Source organism: Molothrus ater, chromosome 14, assembly GCF_012460135.2.
Source record: "Molothrus ater isolate BHLD 08-10-18 breed brown headed cowbird chromosome 14, BPBGC_Mater_1.1, whole genome shotgun sequence".
NCBI lineage: Eukaryota > Metazoa > Chordata > Aves > Passeriformes > Icteridae > Molothrus > Molothrus ater.
The window spans coordinates 2850758-2872550 of NC_050491.2; the positions used below are offsets into that span (position 1 = coordinate 2850758).

Consider the following 21793-nt stretch of genomic DNA (forward strand, 5'->3'; position numbering starts at 1 on the left):
ATTTCCATTGTTTTCAGGACTGCTTAAGCTTTTAGCTTCGAATTTTGACTTTATTTTTAATGTAGATGGTGATTCCAATCTTTTTCTTTTTTTTTTTTTTTTTTTTAATCTCAGCAGCAATTAAAAGAGTCTGATCCTATCTGTAGGGACAAATGATGCACTGTCAACATTTTGCTCCCTTCTGATAATGCACATGAAACTGGTTTGCGTGTTTGAAGATTACATTTTACTCTCACATGGTTTTCATTATCTGAGAGCCCCGAGGAGAGGCCTGGACTAAATCAGGGGAGGAATGGAGAAACCACACAATGCAATGAAACTGGTGCTGAGGCATAGTTGGGATGGTTGTGGGACAGGGGCTGCTGACGACAGAAGCAGGGCGCTGCCTGAGTGCCAGCAGCAGCCACAAGTGGAGCATTCTCAAAACACAAAACAAAGCTTGATGTTGAATTCAAACTGCAGCAATTCCCCAGTTCTGCAGGGATAATAACTGGAAATTGCTGAAGTTTGAGGCAGATGAATCTTGCATGCTCTGTGCTGGGAGGCAGCCCTCTGAAATGAGACCTGGTGTGGCTGAAGCTGCGTGAGCTTGAGCTGGTTTTAGCAAGAAGACATCTAAAAGGTGAGATCTTGGCCTTTCTGGAGTTGGTAGCAGAGCTTCCGTTGCCTGTGCTGGAATTTTTGTTTCATGAATGATGCAGAAATGGCAGTACCTGCCCCTAAAGGGTTGTGACTGTGCAGATGTGTGAGCAGTGTTAGGTAGTGCTGCATAACAGTGTAAGTAATTGGGTGGTGTGATGTCTTCATGTAGAAATATTCTCAATTAAAACAGCTGGTTTTCCTATTAAACTGATATATTCAGAATAAATCGTCCTGCTCCTGTCACTTTTAAAATTTTAGGGAGGAACTTGAAATCCCAAAGCATTCTTTTCAAAATGCTTAAAAGCAACTACACATTCCTATTTATACTGGGCTTTGCAAGTGTTTATTCTTTTTTTTCCTTTGTAATATAAAGCCTAAATTATATTGGTGAAGATTATAGGAACTTCCCTGTGAAGAAATTGATACTTTTTAGTGAGGGGAGCAGTAATTCAAAGGTCAAGTAAGGTCTTGTCAGTTTTTTCCATGGAGATGTAATTTAGAGGGGATCTTCCCATGTTGATGTCATGACTTATTTATGTCCAGCCAGGCCAAGCAACTTGCTGCCTTTTGTTCAGGCCTGCCAGGCTTCCCTGTGCCAGTGACGTGTTTGAGGGGCAGGATTAGGGACAGTCTAATCCTTGCTCAGGTGGACTCAGTTTGGCTGGGAGAGTTGTTAAAACCAGGACCAGTCTTTGGTTGTTCTCCTGGCCTTTCCCTCCTGTAGCACGATGATCTAATACAATGGGTATGCATCTTATTTGCCCCCCTCGGGTGACATTGTTCTTGTTTTTCGTTAAAAGAAGGAAGTTTTTCTTGTTTGCCCGGTGACTCTGCCCTTCTGGAATGAAGATGAGTAATGCTGGCAGCACTCCATGCACCTGCTGGGTGCCACCCTGCGGGATCACCTGAGCCAGGGGCAGCAGATGGAGGCAGGCAGGGCCAGGAGGGTTGAATGGGAGCTGGGGAGGTGTTTATGGTTGGAGTCTGGAACTCCTCCTGGTTAGGAGCAGGTGCTAAAGTGATCTCACAACGCTGGGACTTGTTGGGTGCTGCCTTGCAGGTCTGGGTGTTGGCGCCAGACGTTGGGAATCTTTATTCTCCAGGACTAGCTTGGTGTGTATTCTCTCCCTTCTCCTCCTCCCCCTTGATGGGTAGGACTGGAAGAAAGCAGTGATAACATCCACTGTTCATTAAATACTTTGGGACCTTGCCTCTGAGTCCCTGATGCTCCCAGCCAGCGCAGAGTGAGCCCTGGTGCAGAACAGCCACGGCTCCAAGGACACAGGTTGAGTGAATTCTGCAGGATCAGGGATCAGCCTGCTGGGGTTTGCGTGGGCCATGGAGCAGCAGAGTGTTTCCATTACCCAGGGGTGACTCAGCATGGGAGTATTGCCCAGGGACCTCACAGCTGCTCCTTTCCACACTGTTTCCTGTCCCCTCCTCTATTACAGAGTGCAGGTCTGTCTGAAGAGAGCCCAGCACCTAAAAACCAGCCAAAAACTTCATCTTCCTGGTAGCATCCCATCCCCTGCTGCCAGCCAGGATGGGCAGTATCACAAGCACATCCTTTAAGAAACCACAAAATTGCTTTGCAGAATTTGCTGCTGGAGTTTGAAGTCTGACACTGGATTGTTTCAGGTGTGAGTGACACAAAACTTAGGAGTAAAACTGAAAGTGTTTAACTGTAGTGCAGCCCTGATGAGGTGGTGAACCTGTTCCCATCCCACCTGATGTGTAAGCTAATTAGCTCCTTAACTAAGCAGTAATTCTGGGCAAGTATGCACAGGCTGTCCTCACAGGGACTCTTGCATTCCTCTTGGTTTCACAAGCTAAAGAAAGATGCTTCTCTTTGCTTGTGAGGTTATTATTGCTCCATGCAGGTTAATTGAGCTATAGCATTAGAGCCACTCATCAAACAGTGGTGAGTCGCTCACTTGTCTAAGCTTGTTTATTTTTATAATGCTGGAAAATATTTGCATGCTGTACAGAAATGTGCTGCTTTGGTTCCCTACAGCCTGGCAGTATTATCATTTTAAATTCTTCATTAATCTTCCTTCCTCACGAGGGACTGGCAAGGTTCCTGTGCATAATTACATGATGTTTAAGTCAGAAGCCTCAGCTACTGGGTTTTTACACAATGCCCTGCAAACATGAGGCTTTTCTTTCTTAAATAGTACCTACACTACCCCCATTTTGTGCCCATTCTTGATCTCAGCATGGTGAAGCATTATTTGCAATTCCTGTCTTAGTTCTACCAGTTCTAGGTTCTGATGTTTCCTCCAGAGCTTTTCCCTCAAATTACCAGCAGTAATTTCAGACCAGAGTTTAGAATGAGGTGTAAGATGACAGAGCTGCAATGCTTGGGAGCAAATTGCAAAATTGATTCAGCCTGGGAAATCTCACTGTGGTTGCTTGGATGAGATTTGATCTAAACCTGGATTTTCCACTGGAAAAGGTGTTTCTAGGCTTTGTGGCTATGGAGAGTGCACCATCCAATCCATACAGTTTGGCAGAGTTGTTGGCAGTCTGATTTCAGCCCTATCAATCATAATAGTTGTAGGCTAAACCCCCAAATATGTCTGTTTAAAGTATCTACAGAACCTTCCCGATTTCCTTCCAGCTCTATCATAACAACTTTTCCAGTGCATCTCACTAATTTCCATCTTTGGCACAGTGAAAACCGAAATTGCTGGAAGAGCCTGACAAGAAAATAGAGTTTGGTGTCCAAATAAATAACACATGGGCTTCAGCACCAATTGTACTGTTCATTTTTGTGTTTTGTTAATAGAAAAGTTAACTCACTGGTTCTGCCAGGAGTTTTCAGCCTGCTCAGAAAGCAGATCCCAGGAATGCTGCCACCCAAGTTAGTTGCACAAGATTTTCTTTGTTAATTAAAAATAATGGGATAAAACTGGAAAAAATAGGCTACCAGTTGGTATTTAAAGAAAGCAGATTTGTTGGCCAGAATATCTTCATATTGAATCTCAGCCCACCTTTTACTTTGGGTTTCCAGGTTGATTTCTAGTTTACACCCACACTAAAATTAGTAGTATTCAGTTCTAGCAAATGTTTTCAGTGTGAACTGTGCCCTCCCTCCATCAGCTCAGCAGAATGAGCTGGTAGTGCTGAGGAGTGAAGCTCTGCGTGTGAAATGGTTCCTGGAGCATTTGAAGGAGTTAAACATGCACAGATTGGATTTGTCTGTTGAAAAAAAATCTTTAAGGCAGAGAGGCAGAATCTCAAGCTGGATTGTATCTTTGTATTAAAAAAATAAACAATTCCCCCCTACCACCTCCTTAGATTTTTCCAGTTGAGACAAAAGAAATCTTTGGGTGGAAAGGCAGCATCATATTGCATAATAAAAGCCTTTTTATACTCTAATAAAAAGGGTTGCTCAGGGCAGCTTGGTTTAAGAAAAAATTACAAAAAGAAGAGTCAGTGATGATTCTGGTGTGAGGGGGATGAGGAATCCTTAACTTCTGTTGTGCAACACTGGGAAAAGAGGCTAGAAATTGCTCTAGTTATCTGCTATCTTTAATGCCTGCTTTAAAGGTTCTTTACTGCATATTTGCTGGCAGCTGTTTTCAATATATCCCTCTCGAGCTAAGTCACCAGTTAAGAATTTGACATTAGCTGCTTTTTTCAACCACCATCTTGAAGTACCACACCACACAACACTGCCTTGTTCTCTCCTTAGATATTGTTCATGTGCCTTGAAATTGCTGTTGACACCTCAAGTATTTAACTTGCAGATCTGAGATAGTTTTTGTTGGGTGTGGATTTGTGCTGTAATAAGTCAGAGACAGAAGTATCCACGTCTGCATTCCTTCACTACATCTGTTCACTTTATTTTTTGCAACATTCCAGGAAATTAAGTTAAATTATACGTATCAATGAATATTTTTAGTTTCACTAGTTCTGTTTTCATTGCCTTTCCTTAAAGTATGAACACACTGAGTGCACAAACACGTTCCACATCTTTTGCATTGCTTTTTCTTTAGGACACCTTCAGTGACTGCTTCTTGTAATGTGCCTAAATACAAATTGTTCTGTATTCTCCTCCTCTCAATGGTTAAAGTTTCTTTACTGCTTCATATTCTGAAGGAAAAAAGTAATGTAATTAAAGAGTGTTTTGGGAATTAGAGCTGTGCTCTGCAATGTATTTCTGGCATAAACTCTTGTCAGTGTCCTTTTCTTCCCCTGACTCTCCCAGTCTGTAAAATAAAGCTAATATTCACAAACTGATCATTCTCACAGTCATTTCTGAGGCACAGTGTGTTGAAGTTTATCAAGCATTTCACAGTGTCACCATCCAGCAGAGGATTTCTGCTGACACAGTTTGAAATACTCAGCACCACTGGCAAAGGAGCCATAAGCACAGGGCATCCTCATCTGTGCTGCAGCTTTCATTCTGAGCAAAAAATAAAACAATGGAGTTAAAGAATTAGCGGGTTTTAATCACTGTTTCACTTGGAGGCACAGATGGGACAAAGCATTACTTGGCAACATTTAATCTTGGAGCAGAAATGGTCATGATTAAAGCAGCAGCTGGAGTAGATTGCTGGGGACACGGGGGTTCATTCATCCTAAAGGGATCAAAATTGTTGGGCTCTGGGAGAAAACAAGAAGCTACAAAAGGAAAATCTGAAATGTGGGCCAAGGTTTATTATTTCGAGGGTCTCATCTACTGATTAAAATGTTTTCAATGCTTTTCTCAGAATTATTTTGGGAGCGAGGAGAGTATCAAGTGATCTGGCCTGCTGAAGAGGAGCCTGAAGCCATCTCTGAGTGGAGATCTTGGGTTTGCAGGAGGAAGGCTGAGTGTGTCCCCCCATGTGGCAGAACTGCTTCTCCTTCCCAGGGAACTGCAAGTGAAGGACAAAGGTATGTGCCACTTCAAACAGCATTTCAAAGGAGTCACATTCCAGGTCGGCTCACAGGGCCTGAATTCCTGCCGTGGTGGGCAGCCTGGAATGAGGTGGATTTTAACTTTCTCTTCATTAAGATTTGCAGGAGGCTTTTGTGTGCTCAGTGGGAGTCCTTGTGTTGCAGGGGTTGGCTGGTCTGAGGGAGCAAACGGGGAGGTTGTGGAGATGCAGCACAAAGCAGACCCTTCAGGCTCCTGGTTCTGCCACAGAACAAACTGTTGGGAACAAGTTACCTTCTGCTAAGGGACAATGTAATACAGAAAAAAGGAGACAAAAGAAAATGCTAGAACACCAACACGTGTTCTGCTGTCAGGGCAGAGCTGCAGCTTGGCCAGCGAGTGAGGCTGAACTCTATTCTGAGCTGTTCTAGCTCAAAAGGAGCTCTGCTTTCAGTTACATGTCTCAAAGGTATCATTAATTTTTGATATTTCAACTCAGGCAAGGCCAGTGGGCCTGAGTTTCCATGACACACTCCTGATTCCACTGGGAGACTGAGCAAAATGCAATTGCTGTTGGTCACTGGCTTAATCTGTACTTAGGATGTGCCTGACATTGGCTCTTTGTGTTTCTCTCATTGGGACACAGTGTTTTTTCCTGCCACTCAGAGGTCTTTTTCTGTTCCTTAGATCAGGCATCTCTTTTTCCTCCCCTTGCATTTGCATGCATTCCGCTGAGGATATTTAGATGTGTGAGCATTTGGTTGCCTTTGTACAGCAGGAAGTTCCCGAGTCCTCACTTGCACCGTGCCTGGGGTTTTCTGCAGCAGGGAGAAGAGGTGCTGATCTCACTCTGGGCATTTCATAACTCTAAAAACCTGCTGGCTAACTAGGTATTAATGAATTGCTTTATCCAAGCCGAGAGATTTCTTTACTTCTTTTGAACCATATGCTATCTCAATGGGCCTCTTTTTTGTTTTTTTCTTTCCCTTGAAACCGACGAGTTGCTGATTTCACACTTCAATCCTTGTCTGCCTACAAATATGGGAAGTGTATTTCACTGTTGGTAACTCCCAAGTATAAAGCAAACAGGTTTCAGGCATTTTTACCATCATCCTGTGAATTCCACGTCTCCTTTTTGCCCGAGATGCTGTCTGAGGTATTTGGCACGCATCCCTACAGCTTGCAGCGGATTGATTTGCCTATAAACTTTCAAGTCACCTTTCATCACCTTTCTGAGGCTTTGCCCCCTGGGCATGCACGTCCTTCTTAGGTCTCCACGGTCCTTGATGACCCCCATTGTTATGGGAACCTTTGGTAATCTAACCTGCTTTTTTTCTGTATTTCAAGCCGTTGCTCCTGAATATCTCTCCCTCGATCCGCTCAGGCGCTAATAACCGTGTCTCCTTTCCTTAGGTCAAGGGCAGCTTTTACATTCCACCCAAAAGGCACCACAGTTTGAGATGAGGAATTCAGAAGAGCAAGCAGCTACGACAGTCTTACAGCGCCTGCTGCAGGAGCAGCTCCGATACGGGAACCCCAATGACAACCGCAACCTTCTGGCCTTACACCAGCAAGCCACAGGCAATGCCCCCCCTTTCAGCAGCACCGGCAGCCCGGCCTCTCAGAACGAAGGGCTGAGCTCCCAGGAGCACCAGCTGGTCACTCATGCTGCCCGCCAGGAGCCCCAGGGCCAGGAGATACAGGTGGACAACAGCATCATGGAGAAGCAGCTCTCACCACGCCTCCAGAACAGCGAGGACCTCCCGACCTACGAGGAGGCCAAGGTGCAGTCGCAGTATTTCCGGGGCCAGCCGCACGCCAGCGTCGGGGCCGCCTTCTACGTCACGGGCGTCACCAACCAGAAGATGAGGACTGAGGGGAGGCCCACGGTGCAGCGGGTGAGCCCGGGGAAGGTGCACCAGGACGAGGGACTGAAGGACCTCAAGCAGGGCCACGTGCGCTCCCTGAGCGAGCGGCTGATGCAGCTGTCCCTGGCCACCAGCGGGGTCAAGGCCCACGCGCCCGTCACCAGCGCGCCGCTGTCCCCGCTGTCCCCGCTCTCTCCCCAGCAGTCCAGCGACCCTTACAAAAATTCTGGCTCCAATGAGTTCTACAAGAACTCGGTGCAGCCCCCTTCCCAGCCCAGCATCAAAGGAATGGAGCAGCGGGGGCCTCCCCCAGAGTACCCTTACAAAAACGTGTCCACCCCGTCTATGAACTGCAAGCCTCAGGACTCGGGGCATTTCTATAGTGACCATCGTGTGAGCCAGCAGGGAAGATCTGATGGGCCTATGATGAGGTATCAGCATCCCCCTGAGTATGGCTCAGTCAGGTAAGAGAGACCTTGAAACAAGCCCTGTGACAGCCATGTAGGGAATGACAATATAAAACTCAGTCCATGAATGACAATGTAAAACTAAAACAGCCACGTAGGGAATGACAGTATAAAACTCAGTCCATGAATGACAATGTAAAACTAAAACAGCCACGTAGGGAATGACAGTATAAAACTCCTGAGGCACAAAGACCCCATTTTCATTAATGGTGAGATGACGTGTTGTGTTCAGCTGCAGACTGTTTGGAAGGACTGCTACCTGCTTCAGTAGCTGACTAGAGGCCTGATGCTTTTTTACAAAAAAAAAAAGGATCCAAAACAAGCCAGCTTGATTTTATGGTATGGGGAAGTTCAATGCTGAGGCTCCAGAGCCTCACAAAAGCTTTGCTACAAAAGCCAAAGTTATGGTGTGATTCATTGTAGAAACTTGCAGATACTTACTGCAAGACTTAAGTTGTTCTTTAATTACATCAGCCAGACAAAAGATTTTTCTTAAAAGTGCATCACGTAGGAAAGGAGAAAATGAATGAAAGCAATAATGGTGCAGGTAGCAAAAATCACCTCTGAGAGTCCTGTAGAGTTTTCAGAATTTTATTTTCAGTGGACTGAAGTGTAGGAGACGAAAATGGAATATGCTTTGTGCCTCATCCCAGGCTTGCTTATTCAGCTTTTGCCATTTTTCTTCATCATTTGAAATCTCAGCCTGTTCTGGTTCCCTCTAGATAAGGAGCTGGATTTGGCTTGAGCCAAACACTGATGTCCGTGTGGGAAGATGAAGTTTTATTAAGGTGGGCTAAAACCCCAGCTTCACTTTACCTATTCCCATACCATCTCATCCCTGCCTGACACCAGGTGGGATCTGCTGTAATGATTTTGGCCTCATTTTGAAGCTAAAATGGTAATTCAGAGGAGCAATGGGAGGATGTAAATGGAGAGGTCTCTGTGAATTTGTATTTGCACATTTTGAGGGGAGCATGAAGAAACCAGTCAGTATTTGGGAGCAGAGTCTGAGCTTTAGGGAGTTTGAATCTGCTCAGAACCTCCCTAGCCCTATGAGGAGCTATTTTCAGTTTGTCCACCATTGTTTGTGATCTGAAATGACTTCAGCAGCATACAAGCCTGATGAAAAGGCCCTTTGATCTGGCTAAATAAATAATAAAGAGGCCAGGAAAAGGGGAAGTAAAGGGTTTAGGGGGGGTAATGATTGTAGAAGCTCGTTGCAAATGTTTTTGCAAATTCAAAGGCCTCAAACCTCTGTGCACACGGGGCAGGGAAAGAGCTCCTCAGTGGTTCTGCTGCATCAGAAATACTCCTTATATTATATGCAGTGAGATGTAGCCTGCTTGCTGTTCAAGGGAGAGGTATTTGAAAACACGCCAACAGTCAGCTCCTCTAGACAGGGTGATTTTTGTCTGTATTGGATGGATCCTGGCTGCTTTGAAAGAACATGGTGGGGGGAAGGAGGGGGAGGAGAAAGGTTCAGCTGGCAAGGTTTCCAGTAGGGGAAGCAACTGAAATTTGTCTTCAAAGCACTGGGAATCTAATGAGGTTACTTTTTAACCTAAATAGCTGCACAGAGGAGAGGTTTCCTTTGCAGGCAAATGCTGGAGCAGTAGAACAATTGCAAGACTAATCCATAAATTACAGAGCAGCGTAGCAAAGGAAGGCAGCGAGTCCTCTATTCCCCTCCCTCTCCCACATGCTGTAAGAGAAACTGTCATTTAGACAAGAAACCTTCTGTGTTGCTAAAGGTGCAGCTGGGTGATGGTGTGGGGATTTTAAAGGCAAACAGCTCCGGGGAGAGCTTTTGCCTCTCTCCAGGAGTGTCCTTGCAGTCTCCAGTTTTCCTGCACCGCGGCTCAGCCTTTATCGGGATTCATTTGGGTTGGTAAATGTGTGCATTTTTTGAATTGTGCGTCAAGGAAACAAAGCCCCTTCTCTGTGCTCCCGAAGCCACACCCTTTTCTGCGGGTTTTTCCCCTCATTGTTCGGGGGAATTTGAGGGTGACCTAATGATGCGGTTAAATAAAACTCGTTGAGCAAGATAAACATTGGGGAATTCACAGCATTCTCATGCTTCACCCTCCCCAGTCTGGGAAAGGAATGGGCTGTGTGGTAAGTTTAAACCAGTCTGCAAACAGTTTGCCTCACCTGCTCCTGGGCGGTGTAAGTTTGGGAACAGTGTATGTTGGTAATGATGTTGGTTTAATGTAAATACCGGGCATGCCGGAGGCATCTCTGCTGTTATTTGGAAATTTTACAGAAAGTTTAGAAGAGGGCTGGCCACATATGAAGCTCCATTGAGTTCTCTCCCTAATACTTCAGCTACACTTGAGCATTGGTTGTGAAAACAACTTTCCAGTCTAGGAGCAGAGCATGGGTGCCTTGGGTTCCATGTCCTGGGGCTGCTCCTGTGGCAGCACAGCGAGGGCTGGAGCAGCTTTGGGTGCAGAGGAAGCTCCTGTGTGATGCATTTTTGGGTGCAGAGGAAGCCCCTGCTCATGCATTTCTAGGTGCAGAGGAAGCCCCTGTCTGATACATTTTTGGGTGCAGAGGAAGCTCCTGTCTGATGTAGGTTTGGGTGCAGAGGAGGCTCCTGTCTGATGCATTTTTGGGTGCAGAGGAAGCTCCTGTCTGATGCATTTTTGGGTGCAGAGAAGCTCCTGTCTGATGCATTTCTAGGTGCAGAGAAGCCCCTGTCTGATGCATTTTTGGGTGCAGAGAAGCTCCTGTCTGATGCATTTCTAGGTGCAGAGAAGCCCCTGTCTGATGCATTTTTGGGTGCAGAGAAGCCCCTGTCTGATGCATTTTTGGGTGCAGAGGAAGCCCCTGCCTGATGCATTTTTGGGTGCAGAGGAAGCCCCTGTCTGATACATTTCTAGGTGCAGAGGAAGCTCCTGTCTGATGCATTTCTAGGTGCAGAGGAAGCTCCTGTCTGATGCATTTCTAGGTGCAGAGGAAGCTCCTTGTCTCTGATCCAAGCGCCATCCTCTGTCTGGAGCCCAAGTGACTGAGCTCCTGCTGTGGTGATTAATCCCATCGACTTCACAGAAAGTTTTTGAGAGGGAGGTCTGCAGAATTTGTCCCATAATTAGCAAATCACCGTGTGCACTGCGTTCCCCTGAGCAGCATCAAAGTGGGGGCTAATCAGGTGTGACTGGGCAGCAGAACAAAAATTCCTGGGTTTGATTTCGGCTGTGTAATGGAGTGGAGCCTGCTCCCTCCCGCGGGCAGCATTTCCTGCTCGGTGCAGGAGGGGAACTGGAGCTTCTTGAACATGAAACAGGCAGGAGAAGCTGGGAAGGCATTAGAAAAAACCTTAACGAGCCAGAGATCTTTCCTGGTCCCTTCATTCTTGGCCTTGCCCACTGTGCTGCTGTGCCACAGAGCTTGTGTGTGTCCCTCTGTCCTGGCAGCCTGAGCATCCCATGGCTGCAGAGCTGCCCTCGCTCCCTGGCTCTGCCTTCCTGCCCCAAAAGCTCAGCTCACCCTGCTGCTTGCAGAGCCATAAATCCACGTTTGTACTTGGCCTGTGTGGAGTTCCGTGCCAGAGAGCAGAAATTCCTGCGTGGTGCACAGAGAAGTGGCCCTTAAAGTTATGCTTTCAAACCCAAACACTTGTGGGGATAATTGCTCTGAATTTTGTTTTCCTCCTGCATTTGGTTTTTTCATGTCTCTGTGACACTGAGGCAAATGGAAGGAGATTGTATAATTTTGTTGTATATGTGTTTTGAGAGTCTACATTTTTTCTGAAGTGGTTGGTTCAGATAAAATTGTGGTTGCTATTGCGGGGTTATCTGAGGACTCATTCTCTCATGAAGGGAATTTTCTGCTACTATTTTATCAGCAATACTGTTAAGTGACACAAATAGTCATTTTTACCTTTACATTTTGCAGTGTAGCATAAAAATCTTGAAAAATCCAAATTGTGTTCGTTTGCCTTTCTAACTCTCTCAACCCAAAATTGCTTTACCAGAGAAATAAATTCTTCATTTCTCTTGCTAATATAAAGAAATCCCAGAGCCAGGTATTTTTTACCCACAAAATGTATGTAAGTATTTTATAAGACAAAATTGTAAGTAGTGGGAATGCCAAAAAGTTCTTTGAATGTGCATGTAAAAGTTTGCATGCAAGATCTTTAAAAGTCTGGTGTCACTGTGAGGTTACTAGGACTTTTTAATGCAATTTTTTCAAAGATGATATTTTTTAAATATAATTTTTTAGGATGTATTAACCCAGCTGTGCTGTCTCATTCTGCTGGGAATATAAATGCATTTGTGACATTTTGGAAGCCCTAATGCTGTTGGTAATGCCATAGAACTTGAGGCTCCAAGCTGTCATGTTCTAGCTTGAGCCCACAAGATTGGTATAATTTCAAAACTATGAGAGGCTTTGGATGTGAGTGCCAAAATGCTGGAATTCTTGGAAATGTATCCTGTTTAGAAATGCTCAGCCATGATTTCCTAGAGTTGTTCTTTACAATAGGTTTAAAAAAAAAAGGATCATTACAAGGCATGTCAGTTCCACTGGCCCTTCAGAATGAAAGTGCTGCTGTTGTGTTTCTTTGACCATTATTTTGTTCATCTCATTGGTGCTTAGGATGGCAAGGTTCTGCCACTGGGTCTCTGTTGACAGAATAACAAGATGTTTTTAGTCAAATAGCTCAAAATGTTAACACTGGCATCTAAATCGTCCTCATGAGGCTTTTAAGATTAACTCACTGACACCAGTCTCCCTGAGTAACTGCTCCAGGTTGTTTTCAGACTGGAAAAGAGTGTTTTGTAGGTTGAAAATTGGTTTTTTTGCACTCATGAGGCAGACTGGCGACGTATTTCTTTTTGATCTAACACTGTAGGTCATCACAGATGAAATGTCACAGCAAGGTTATTCCCTAATTGATTACAACATCAAAGCAGAGCTGTGGTGATCGGTAAGGAGTAAACTCAGGGAGATGAGTGGTTTGTGAGGATGCAAAGTTTTAACTCTGCACACAACTGGGTGAGCTGAGAAAGCAGCAGGAAACCACCTGAGACAAACCAGGTGACCTTGAGCATGGCCTGTGATGGTTTTGCCTCATTCTTCATTATGAGAACTGGCAAATGAAGTTAATGAAATCAGTGCAACAATAAGTAGAGCTGCCCCCCTGGGAGGAGAAGAACCAAATTGCTGCTACTAAACGGAACATTCCTGAGGAAATTAATTGCACATCACTCTTCTGCATGACCCCTGAAATCCTCATGCTGCAAATGATCATTTCTGGGGAAATACAGCTCCTGAAATGATGCTGCTGGCAGGGACCACAGTCACCTGAATGTAGAAGGAGAGAAACAGTAGCTAGAGTAGTGATTCTTTGTTTTTTCTTAGTTAACAAAGGCTAGATTTGTTTCCCCATTAAGGAATTTGAACGGGAACTTGGAGGTTTCTCTGCAGGGAAGCAGGGCAATGAGACATGAAGGGCATGATGCTGAAATAGTGAACCCTGTGCTGGGCTGAGAGCTGCTGAACTCCCCTGTGCTGCTGCCAGATGTGAGTAAAGCCCAGATGTGAGTGGTGGGTGCAAGGAGTGATTCCTTCTTTCTTGGAGAGCAGGAAGGCTGGTGCTGAGTGTTTGCACTGGGGCTCAGAATTGTTGTGTGTAACCCTTGAGCTCCCAGCTCAGCTTCCTGCTCACTGCTGCCAGTTCCTGGTGCTGTGGGCATGCTGTGAGCTGCCTTGTCCATCCTCTGCAGGGCAGGAGTCCCTCCTGGGAGCACAGGCAGCCAGGGGGGTACTCTGTAGCAGCTCTGGCCAGGTGGAACAGCAATGTGTGCTTTTCCAGCTGCAGGGCTGAAGGGCATCCCAAAGGGTGGGAGTTTTGTCAGAGCAGCAGGACACGCTGAGCTGCCAGGCTGGGTCTGCCCTGGCCTGAGCTCATACTCAAGAAGAGACTGGCTGCAGCATGGAGAGGGAGGGATTTCAACTGTTAGAATCAAGAACATCCAGAGAAGTTAAAGGTTGAATGTTTTTGGAGGAGAAAGCAAATCCTGCCTCCTGAGGTCATCCAAGCATGATAAATCCACACAGTCTTCTTACTTGGCTGATGCAGCAGGAGTTGAGCTGGGGATCTCCAGAGCCTGGGAAATGTGAGAGGGTGTAGCTTGGATTTAGTTCTGTGGTGGACTCAGGCAGGTTATAGATTGTTAGATGTGTCTCTGATAGCCTGCAGAGGTTATTGTTAGGAGCAGTAAGCACACCTACTGCAAAGGACAGGGCAGGTTGGAATGAAGTGCTGCTTCTGATTCTTAGACTGGTTTTCAGATCCTTTATTTGTCTCATTTAGCCAGGCTGCAGTTTATTGATTGATATTTCAGAAAGCTCAGATCAGTGATGCTGGAATACTAGCATCAAGCTTAGCAATGCTTTCAACTCTCTATCCTGGCTTGCAGAAGAAAATGAATTGTTTTCTTGATGACAGATGGCAAATTTAAGGCCAGAACAAAAGAGCCTGTTCCTAGCAGTCCTTAGTTGAGCAGTTCTATCCACGAAGTGTGGAGAAAAGTTACAAAAATAATTTTGGCCAGTAATTGTTGATGCACTTTCTCTTAGTATTTCTGTAAAAAAATAGTTTCTAGGAAACACCTTCATGCCCTTAGAATAAATTTTCTGCTAAAGATTTGATTTTGAAATGCTTTTTAAAAACAGACTTCTAAAATGGAAGAAAGCCTCACTTGAGCCTTTTGTATGGGAAGACCTGTGCATGGGAGCTACACACCTTGTCCCTGGTTTGTGCACCTTGCTCTGCATGACTGTGATGGAGCCTGTGCTCTCTGTTTTCCAGGCAGAACCCAGATGTGCAGCTGCAGTTACAACAGAGACCACCTCACCACCACAGCCCAACTTCTTCCTTGACATCCCTGGGATCTTTGACTTTGCTCCAGTCTCCACCACCCTCTAGGCTGTCCCCATCCCAGCACCAGCAACCTCTGACTCCCAGCCAGGCAGATCCTGGCATTCTGCCCCGGCCCCAGCAGCCTTTCCTGTCCAACCCAGTGCAGCAGGGGGATCTGTACCGACTATGCCAGCCCTTCCTGGGCCCCCAGCAGCAGCAGCAGCAGCAAGGAGACTCCTACTCCATGAGAGCCCAGCAGATCCCTTCCCCCTACCAGCAGGTGCAAGTGGATCCTTTTGCCATCGTGTCCAGGGCCCAGCAAATGGTGGAAATCCTGTCCGAGGAGAACCGGTCCCTGCGGCAGGAGCTGGATGGCTGCTATGAGAAGGTGGCCCGGCTGCAGAAGGTGGGTGGTTGTGCAATTCAGGCATTCTTCTGTCTCTAGGTCTAGTCCCTGACTGAATCATTTAACCTGCAAGTGTTGGATTCCTTTGCTGAAGGGATTGATGAGGTACTTTAGAGTCTTTGGTATGCAGATTGATTAGTCTGTTTCCTGTGCCTTTGAAGTATTGGCAGAAGATGGAATCAAAGCCTTCAGTTTTCTGCTAACAGTTCATTGACCATGCTCAGAAGCACATCCTCCTCCTCTGCTGCTGAAGGGGCTGACTGCTTGGCTAAGTTAAGGCTTGTCCAGGATAGCAGCAGTTTGCATTTTCCCAAAAAGACTTCAGAGCTGCAGGAAGGGCCTGCTTGGGGTGGCAGGAGACCACAGCCACTCAAGGAGGCACAGGGGACATGGCTACAAAACGGGTTGGCACCACAGTGTGCAGGGCAAGTAGTGCTGCTATGGCTACACTAAAGACATTTGGACTGCAGGACTGGGACTAACACTCCTTTTGTCTCTCTCTCAACACCACACAATTTCCATGAAAACTTAATGTCTTGATTTGGACCCAGCTATTTGCCACCTTTGGCTTTATGGAACAAGCAGAATAAATGATGCTAAGACATTTAAAAGGAAATACCCCAGTGAGACCCATCATTAACGTGCATGTGTGGAGGTATTTTCATGCTGTCTCACAGAAATAACTTCTTGATGACCAGTGGTTTAAAGCTGGGCAGCAGGTCAGCTTTGCTTTTGCCTTGCAGCTGTGGAAAAGCTGATACTGCTTAGCAATTTAGGACTTTGTGGGCCTTGCTGTACTCTTTGCACTGAGCTGTGTTTGGGGGCCAGAAGAATGTGTGGCTGCTTGTCCTTGAGTTCAGGTGACCAGTGTGGCTTTCCACACTCATTATTCCCCATGTTACCTCTTATCAGGGACATGTGTTCGTTTGGTTGTATTTTTTTGGAATGTTTCTGGCCAGGAAATACTTGAGAGAATTGTTTGACAGCTTCCTGATAATGACAGAAGGATACAAATGCACTTCCCTCCACCTCCCTGTTGATCACTTGCTGTAGACAGTGCTGATGGGGTTTGCTATGGTTTGGATCCACACTTCCATAGCAAATCATGCCCAGCAAGGAGAGTTAGGAGAGAATCACCTGCTCTGGGTGATCAGAGAAGCTTTACACTGAAGGATAAAGCATATCCTAAAGGAAGGATAAAGCATATTTTATTGCAGAATTATTCAGCCACTGGTATTCTTTCTATAGAGGGATTCATCACAGACCTGAGACTTCCTTTTACTTAGTGTGTAAGTGTAGGTTTCCCTCAATAAAGAACACTTGAGACAAAGTAATCTCCTGTCTGAGACAATGAAATTGTTAGTGGAAAATAGTAAGTGCTTGTTTTCTCTTCCACTGCAGCTGGAAACAGAAATTCAGCAAGTTTCAGAGGCCTACAAAAACCTAGAGAAATCATCCTCTAAGCGGGATGCCCTGGAAAAAGCCATGAGAAACAAACTGGAAGGAGAAATTCGTAGGCTTCATGATTTCAACAGGGATCTAAGAGGTAATTGAAGTAAAACTTCTGTTCTTCAATGCTGGGGGTTTTTATTGTTATACTTACTTGGCAGGACAGAGTTTTGCTGCAGAATTCAGTGTCTGACATGACTGGAATATGACAGAATACTCAGGTGCATTCAGTAGTCAGAGATTTTAAGCACTTGCTGGAGGAATGGAAAAGACAGGTTTAGGAGAGGGCTGCAGTCTTTCATTTCCAGCCTGTTTCTCATTGACAAGAAACATGTGATAAGCCAAATACCATAAACCAGATGCAAGCCTGGAATTCTCTCATGTCTTATATCCTAGAGACAATTTGTACAATTTGTTCAGTTTACACAAATGGAAAGAGGTTTTGCTGACTGCCTAATCCCACCCCAGGCACGTTCACTTTATTTCCTGTCCAGTGACCCTTTTTGCACTGACATACAAACTGCAGAGTGTCTGTTCTTCCTGAAGGTCTTGTCATTCCTTATCAGTGTAGGCATCTGGTTTTTTGGATCTCCCTTCCTCTTCCAGAGTGAACTGTTTTTGGTGTCTGGTTCTTGCTAAGAGGCTGAGGCAGCCCCACGGCTGGCAGCAGAGTGGTGTTGAGTGGTATTTGACCTTACTGGGGGGAAAAGTTTAAGCATTAGTTTGGAAGGTGGAAATCATCTGCAATTTGAGATTTTTTGAAGGTGCACAAACAGTTGTTTAAACTGTAAGTTTAATTTTTTTAAGAAAGGCTTCTGATTGTCCTGCATGCTCTCACTGCCTCATGTCTTTTACTAAGACTCACAGAAATTGTTTGCATCCAGGGAGTAAAGCCCATACATGTCCCAGTACTGTCCACAAAAGCCTGCTTTAAATAATCTTATTCATAATAAAACACAGCATAAACATTTCATTCTAATTTTCACAGACTGATACAAGTTTTTAGCAGCTTGGAGCAGCAGAGCTGTTAAGCTGTTTTTAGGGTTTTACACTATTCCGTCAAGTCAGGTAATTGGACAACAGTAATTTAATCTCCTGTTAAGATTTAGTGGAGAGTTATAAGAGATCTTTTAATTGCATGGTGGGATTTATTTGTGTGGAAAAAATAAAGGTATAAATTGAAAAAATAAACTTCTGTGTTATAGATGTTTAAAATAATTTCTTTAGAACTTTAACCTTTTTTGTTTCATTGAGTGTATTTCCTTAAGGACATAATTAAAAACATTTCAAAAGTGAGTGCCAACTTCTGATAGGCTGTAGAATTAGCAGATCCATTCCCCCAGCATCAGGAATGCCCTGAGCAGATGTAATTTAATGCTTGAAAGTTGTTAATTATTTCTTTTGCTTGTATTGATTTTTTTTGCAGAACGCATGGAGACAGCCAACAAGCAGCTGGCAGAGAAGGAGTTTGAGGGCTCTGAAGACAATCGCAAAACCATCTCCCAGCTCTTTGCACAAAGTGAGTTTCACAGCCTTTGTGGGTCAGTGGAAAGCTGCAGTCACCTGGGAGGGAGGCCAGTGCAGCAGGTTAATGATCAGCACAGAAATCAGGGCAGTGGCAGCCCAAAGCTGGCAGTGGAGAAAGGAGGAGGGATCCAAGAATTCCTTTTCTGTCAGTATCTAAAGTCCATCTGATGGGATTTATTAGAGATATTGGAGCATAGGTAATTTTCAGTTAAACCATAAAGTTAGTGTTTACCCCATAATTTACATATTTTATCCATCTGTTTTATTCCTTGAAAGCTTTGAAATGAAACCTTCCCAAGCCAACAGGAGTCCTGGCATGAGTTAAGGCCAGCAGGAGAGGAGCCTGCTAGATCTCCTATCTCCTTCCTCTTTAATTTGCCACTGCCCTATCCTGTTGAGCAAAAATAATGGGGATGAACACTCCTGCAGTCTGCTGGGCTGGGTGAGGGTCAGGAATTCTGTCCACAGCAGTGGATTTATCACAAGGCAAACCAAAATGACGGGTGTGAAATGCTGCTTTTCCTTTGTTCTGAAATGTCTTGAGGCTGACGGCGTTGGGCCAACTTTTCTCTCATCCCACAGTGTGCTCCACCCTTCTGACAATGCTCACTTTTCTCCAATTGTTATATAAAAAGGTAGTGCAATAAAATTGCAAAACAGAGTTTTTCTGTGGTGTAATAGACACTGCAGCTACCCTGACAGATTCTGGTGTCCCTCTCTTGTGTCATCTTTTGCTTATTCCTTGTGGTTTGCCTTGCAAGCAAATGGCTGTCAGGGAGTGAATTCCAAACTCCTGGTGGTACTGGGAAGTCTGGGGGTTTAGTTTCTCCTTCTGCTGGTGGACATTGAGGTTCACAGGTGCACCCAGAAACTGGGGAGGTCAAAGCTGTGTGGCCTCTCCTTTTGGATGAACCTGGAAGCCACAGTCCTGCATTTAATCAGTCCCAGCATTTCTAGGGGTGCTGCAGGGACTTGTCAAGTGAAGCAGTTCTCATTTGGAGAAAAGTGTGCAACAAAACCTCCAAAAGCCTCTCTGCAAGCATTTCCAGATTAACAAACAGCCTGGTAGCACTGACTATACCTGCTGGCACAGTGCCACCCTGTCTCAATGCAGCTCAGTCTCTGCAGTACAGTGCAATGTGCTCACACTGGCAGCAACTCATTCCTGGGTGGAGGAGAAATGCTGGGAGAAGATGGGCAAAAAAAAACCCCATCATGTGATGATGACATTTGTCCTTATGTCCTGGGCTGGCCCTGGGCTGGCTCAGGCTTTGCTCTGCAGAGCTCTGGGTGCTGTTGGTGGACAGGTTTGTTTTGCAACCAGTGTGTGGGCTGTGTTGATTCCCTGGCAGAAGGGAATCTTTAGCTACTCTGTGTTGCTAAAGCTTTGCTCCTGGCTCTTTGCTGGCAGAAGAAAAGGAGTAATTGTGGTCCTGTAAATATAGTTATGCACATGCTTGCACAAATGGGCCTGTGTGCTCCATATGCAGTCTGTCCTAACACCCAGCACCTCGTTCCTGTTTTTCAAGCCTTCCACTCCTTGTCCTCATTCCTTTGTCGTGGGATATTGGTTTCTGGAATGCAGTTTCTCTGGTGTCATCAGTGCTGGGTGTAGATCACTCCAGGGAGTATTCTGTGGTTGTGTATGCAGCAAGTGGGTTAATGTTATCTTTGGAGCTGGTTGGCTTGAGCTGGGAATGGCAACATACACAGAGGACATCAGCTCTGTGTTGTGGCTTTGCCTTACACCCTTTGTGATAATTTCTCCAGTCTCCAATTATTTTTATCCTATCTATGTTTTTATGAAGGCAGTGCCCTGTTCCTGCAACACTCAGCATTGCTGCTCCAGCTCTTCCTGGAGAGCAGCAGAAAAGGATGAGCTGCTGTGTTTGGGGTGGCAGATCTGCTCTGGGAAGGGACAGAACAGATGTATGTGCCTCACTTCTGGCCCAGAGGGTCATTTTTACAGGCAGTAGAGGAGGACTGAGGAGTTCTTACTGCTGATTTGTGATTTGTTTTCTGACTCCTCTGAAGGTATTGCTCTGAGAAAGGACAGAACCCCCTTCCAGTTTGGGGGGTCAGTGTGGAAAAAAGGAACACAAGTTTTTCAGGAACACCAGTCTGCTATCTCTCTCCCCAGCCTGAGATATTAAAATTACTCAGTTTGTTTTCCACTGCTGAAAGCTCAGAGATGAGGAGGTGCCAAGTTTCACTAACCATCTGTATAATCACAGCAAATTACCTGAGTAACTGTACTGAGTGATGCACCTTCTGTTCCTTCTCACTATCTTTGTGGCACATTGTTGCTTGAAGGTACTCTACTTGTTTTTCAGGATTGCAGGTCCTTCTCTTCCTTGAAAGCCATGTCCTTTTCTTTTCCCTCTTAGCACTAGATTTGCATTCTCTTTCTTGTGAGAAGTCCCATTGCAATCTTCCCTTCACCTCTGGAGTGAAAGGCTCCTGAAAACTGGGCAGAGACCAGTGCTGTGCATTGACAACTATCACTTTTTTATCCATAGACAAGGAAACACAGAGGGAAAAAGAGAAACTGGAAATAGAGCTGGCTGCTGCCCGCTCCACCAACGAGGACCAGCGGAGACACATCGAGATCCGAGACCAGGCCCTGAACAACGCTCAGGCCAAGGTGGTGAAACTGGAGGAGGAGGTAAGAATGCTGAGAAAGAGGAGTCAGGGTAGCTTGTGTGCCAGCAAAAGTGGCTGTGGGAATTGTCTTGTGGAAGTTATAAGGAAATCTGCTTTCTTCCAAGCTGTTTCTATCGGCTTAGCTTTGTGTTGACTAGCTAAACAGATAAGCCACAAATCTCTATTTCCTTGGAAATGCTTCTGTCTAAGCAGCCATATTTTGTTTTCTTTTGGTTTTAACTTGTAAAAGTGGGCTGGAAGTGAATCTCAGCCCTGGAAACCTGCTGAACTTGGCAGAAATTCAGATCTGGATGGACTTTCAAGTAATATCAGATGAATGTGGCTTGTCCCTTTGCCAGGTGTGGGGACAGTGCAGATCACCGTGTGTGCCCAGCATTGTAATAAGCTGGGCATGACCTTAGTTGTTTTCTCTGCCTTTCCTCCCAAGAGGGGATAATACATTTGAGCTGCTTAGCTGGGCAGCTTTCACAGCAGTTTCTTTTGCAGCCTTGTCCCTGCCACTCGTGGCTCTCACCTTTGTCCCTCCTGCGTCACGATGTCCGTCCTTTCCTCCTGCTCTCCTCTCAAAGGCCCCATTTCCCACTCCAGCCTCTGCTTCCTTTACTCCTACTCTTCCTCCATGGAGAGTCTCAGGAGGAAATCTCCTGACCAAGCACACTTCCTCACTGCAGATTTGTTCTCCAACCCTGCCATCTCCCTGGCTACCAGCACTCAGCTGGGCACTGTGCCTATGTCCACCTGAATTTTGCTGCTTTCAGAGACATTCCTCAAACCCTCCCCTTGTCTGCTTTTACTTCTCTCTCCCTTCAGGATCCCATTGTGCCAACAGAGGAGGAATGATCAAATACTAAGTGGATATCCTCCTCTCCCAGGTACAGGCGTAGCTCATTCCTGAGTTTTAGCCTCCTCTTCTCTGAGCTCTGGATTTGCCTCAATAGCCCTGCCCTGAACCTTCCTGTGTCTCTCCCTGGTGTCCTTTATTTTTGCCCTTCCTTTAATCTCTCCATGGAAACCTTCCCTCAGTCCCTCTGGATC

The 21793-nt window shown here is 45.5% G+C and overlaps 1 protein-coding gene across 2 annotated transcripts in view; it reads left to right on the forward strand.

Annotated features, from left to right (window-relative positions):
* The window catches only part of AMOT (angiomotin), a 63023-nt gene that overhangs the window by 19647 nt on the left and 21583 nt on the right, over positions 1-21793 (forward strand). For both annotated transcript variants that reach the window (XM_036401955.2, XM_036401954.2), the window contains exons 2-7: positions 5361-5526; positions 6923-7841; positions 14662-15118; positions 16520-16664; positions 17994-18086; positions 20614-20759. In XM_036401955.2, the coding sequence (XP_036257848.1) occupies positions 6970-7841; positions 14662-15118; positions 16520-16664; positions 17994-18086; positions 20614-20759 (1713 nt within the window). In that variant the 5' untranslated portion in view covers positions 5361-5526; positions 6923-6969. The remainder of the gene's footprint in view (positions 1-5360; positions 5527-6922; positions 7842-14661; positions 15119-16519; positions 16665-17993; positions 18087-20613; positions 20760-21793) is intronic.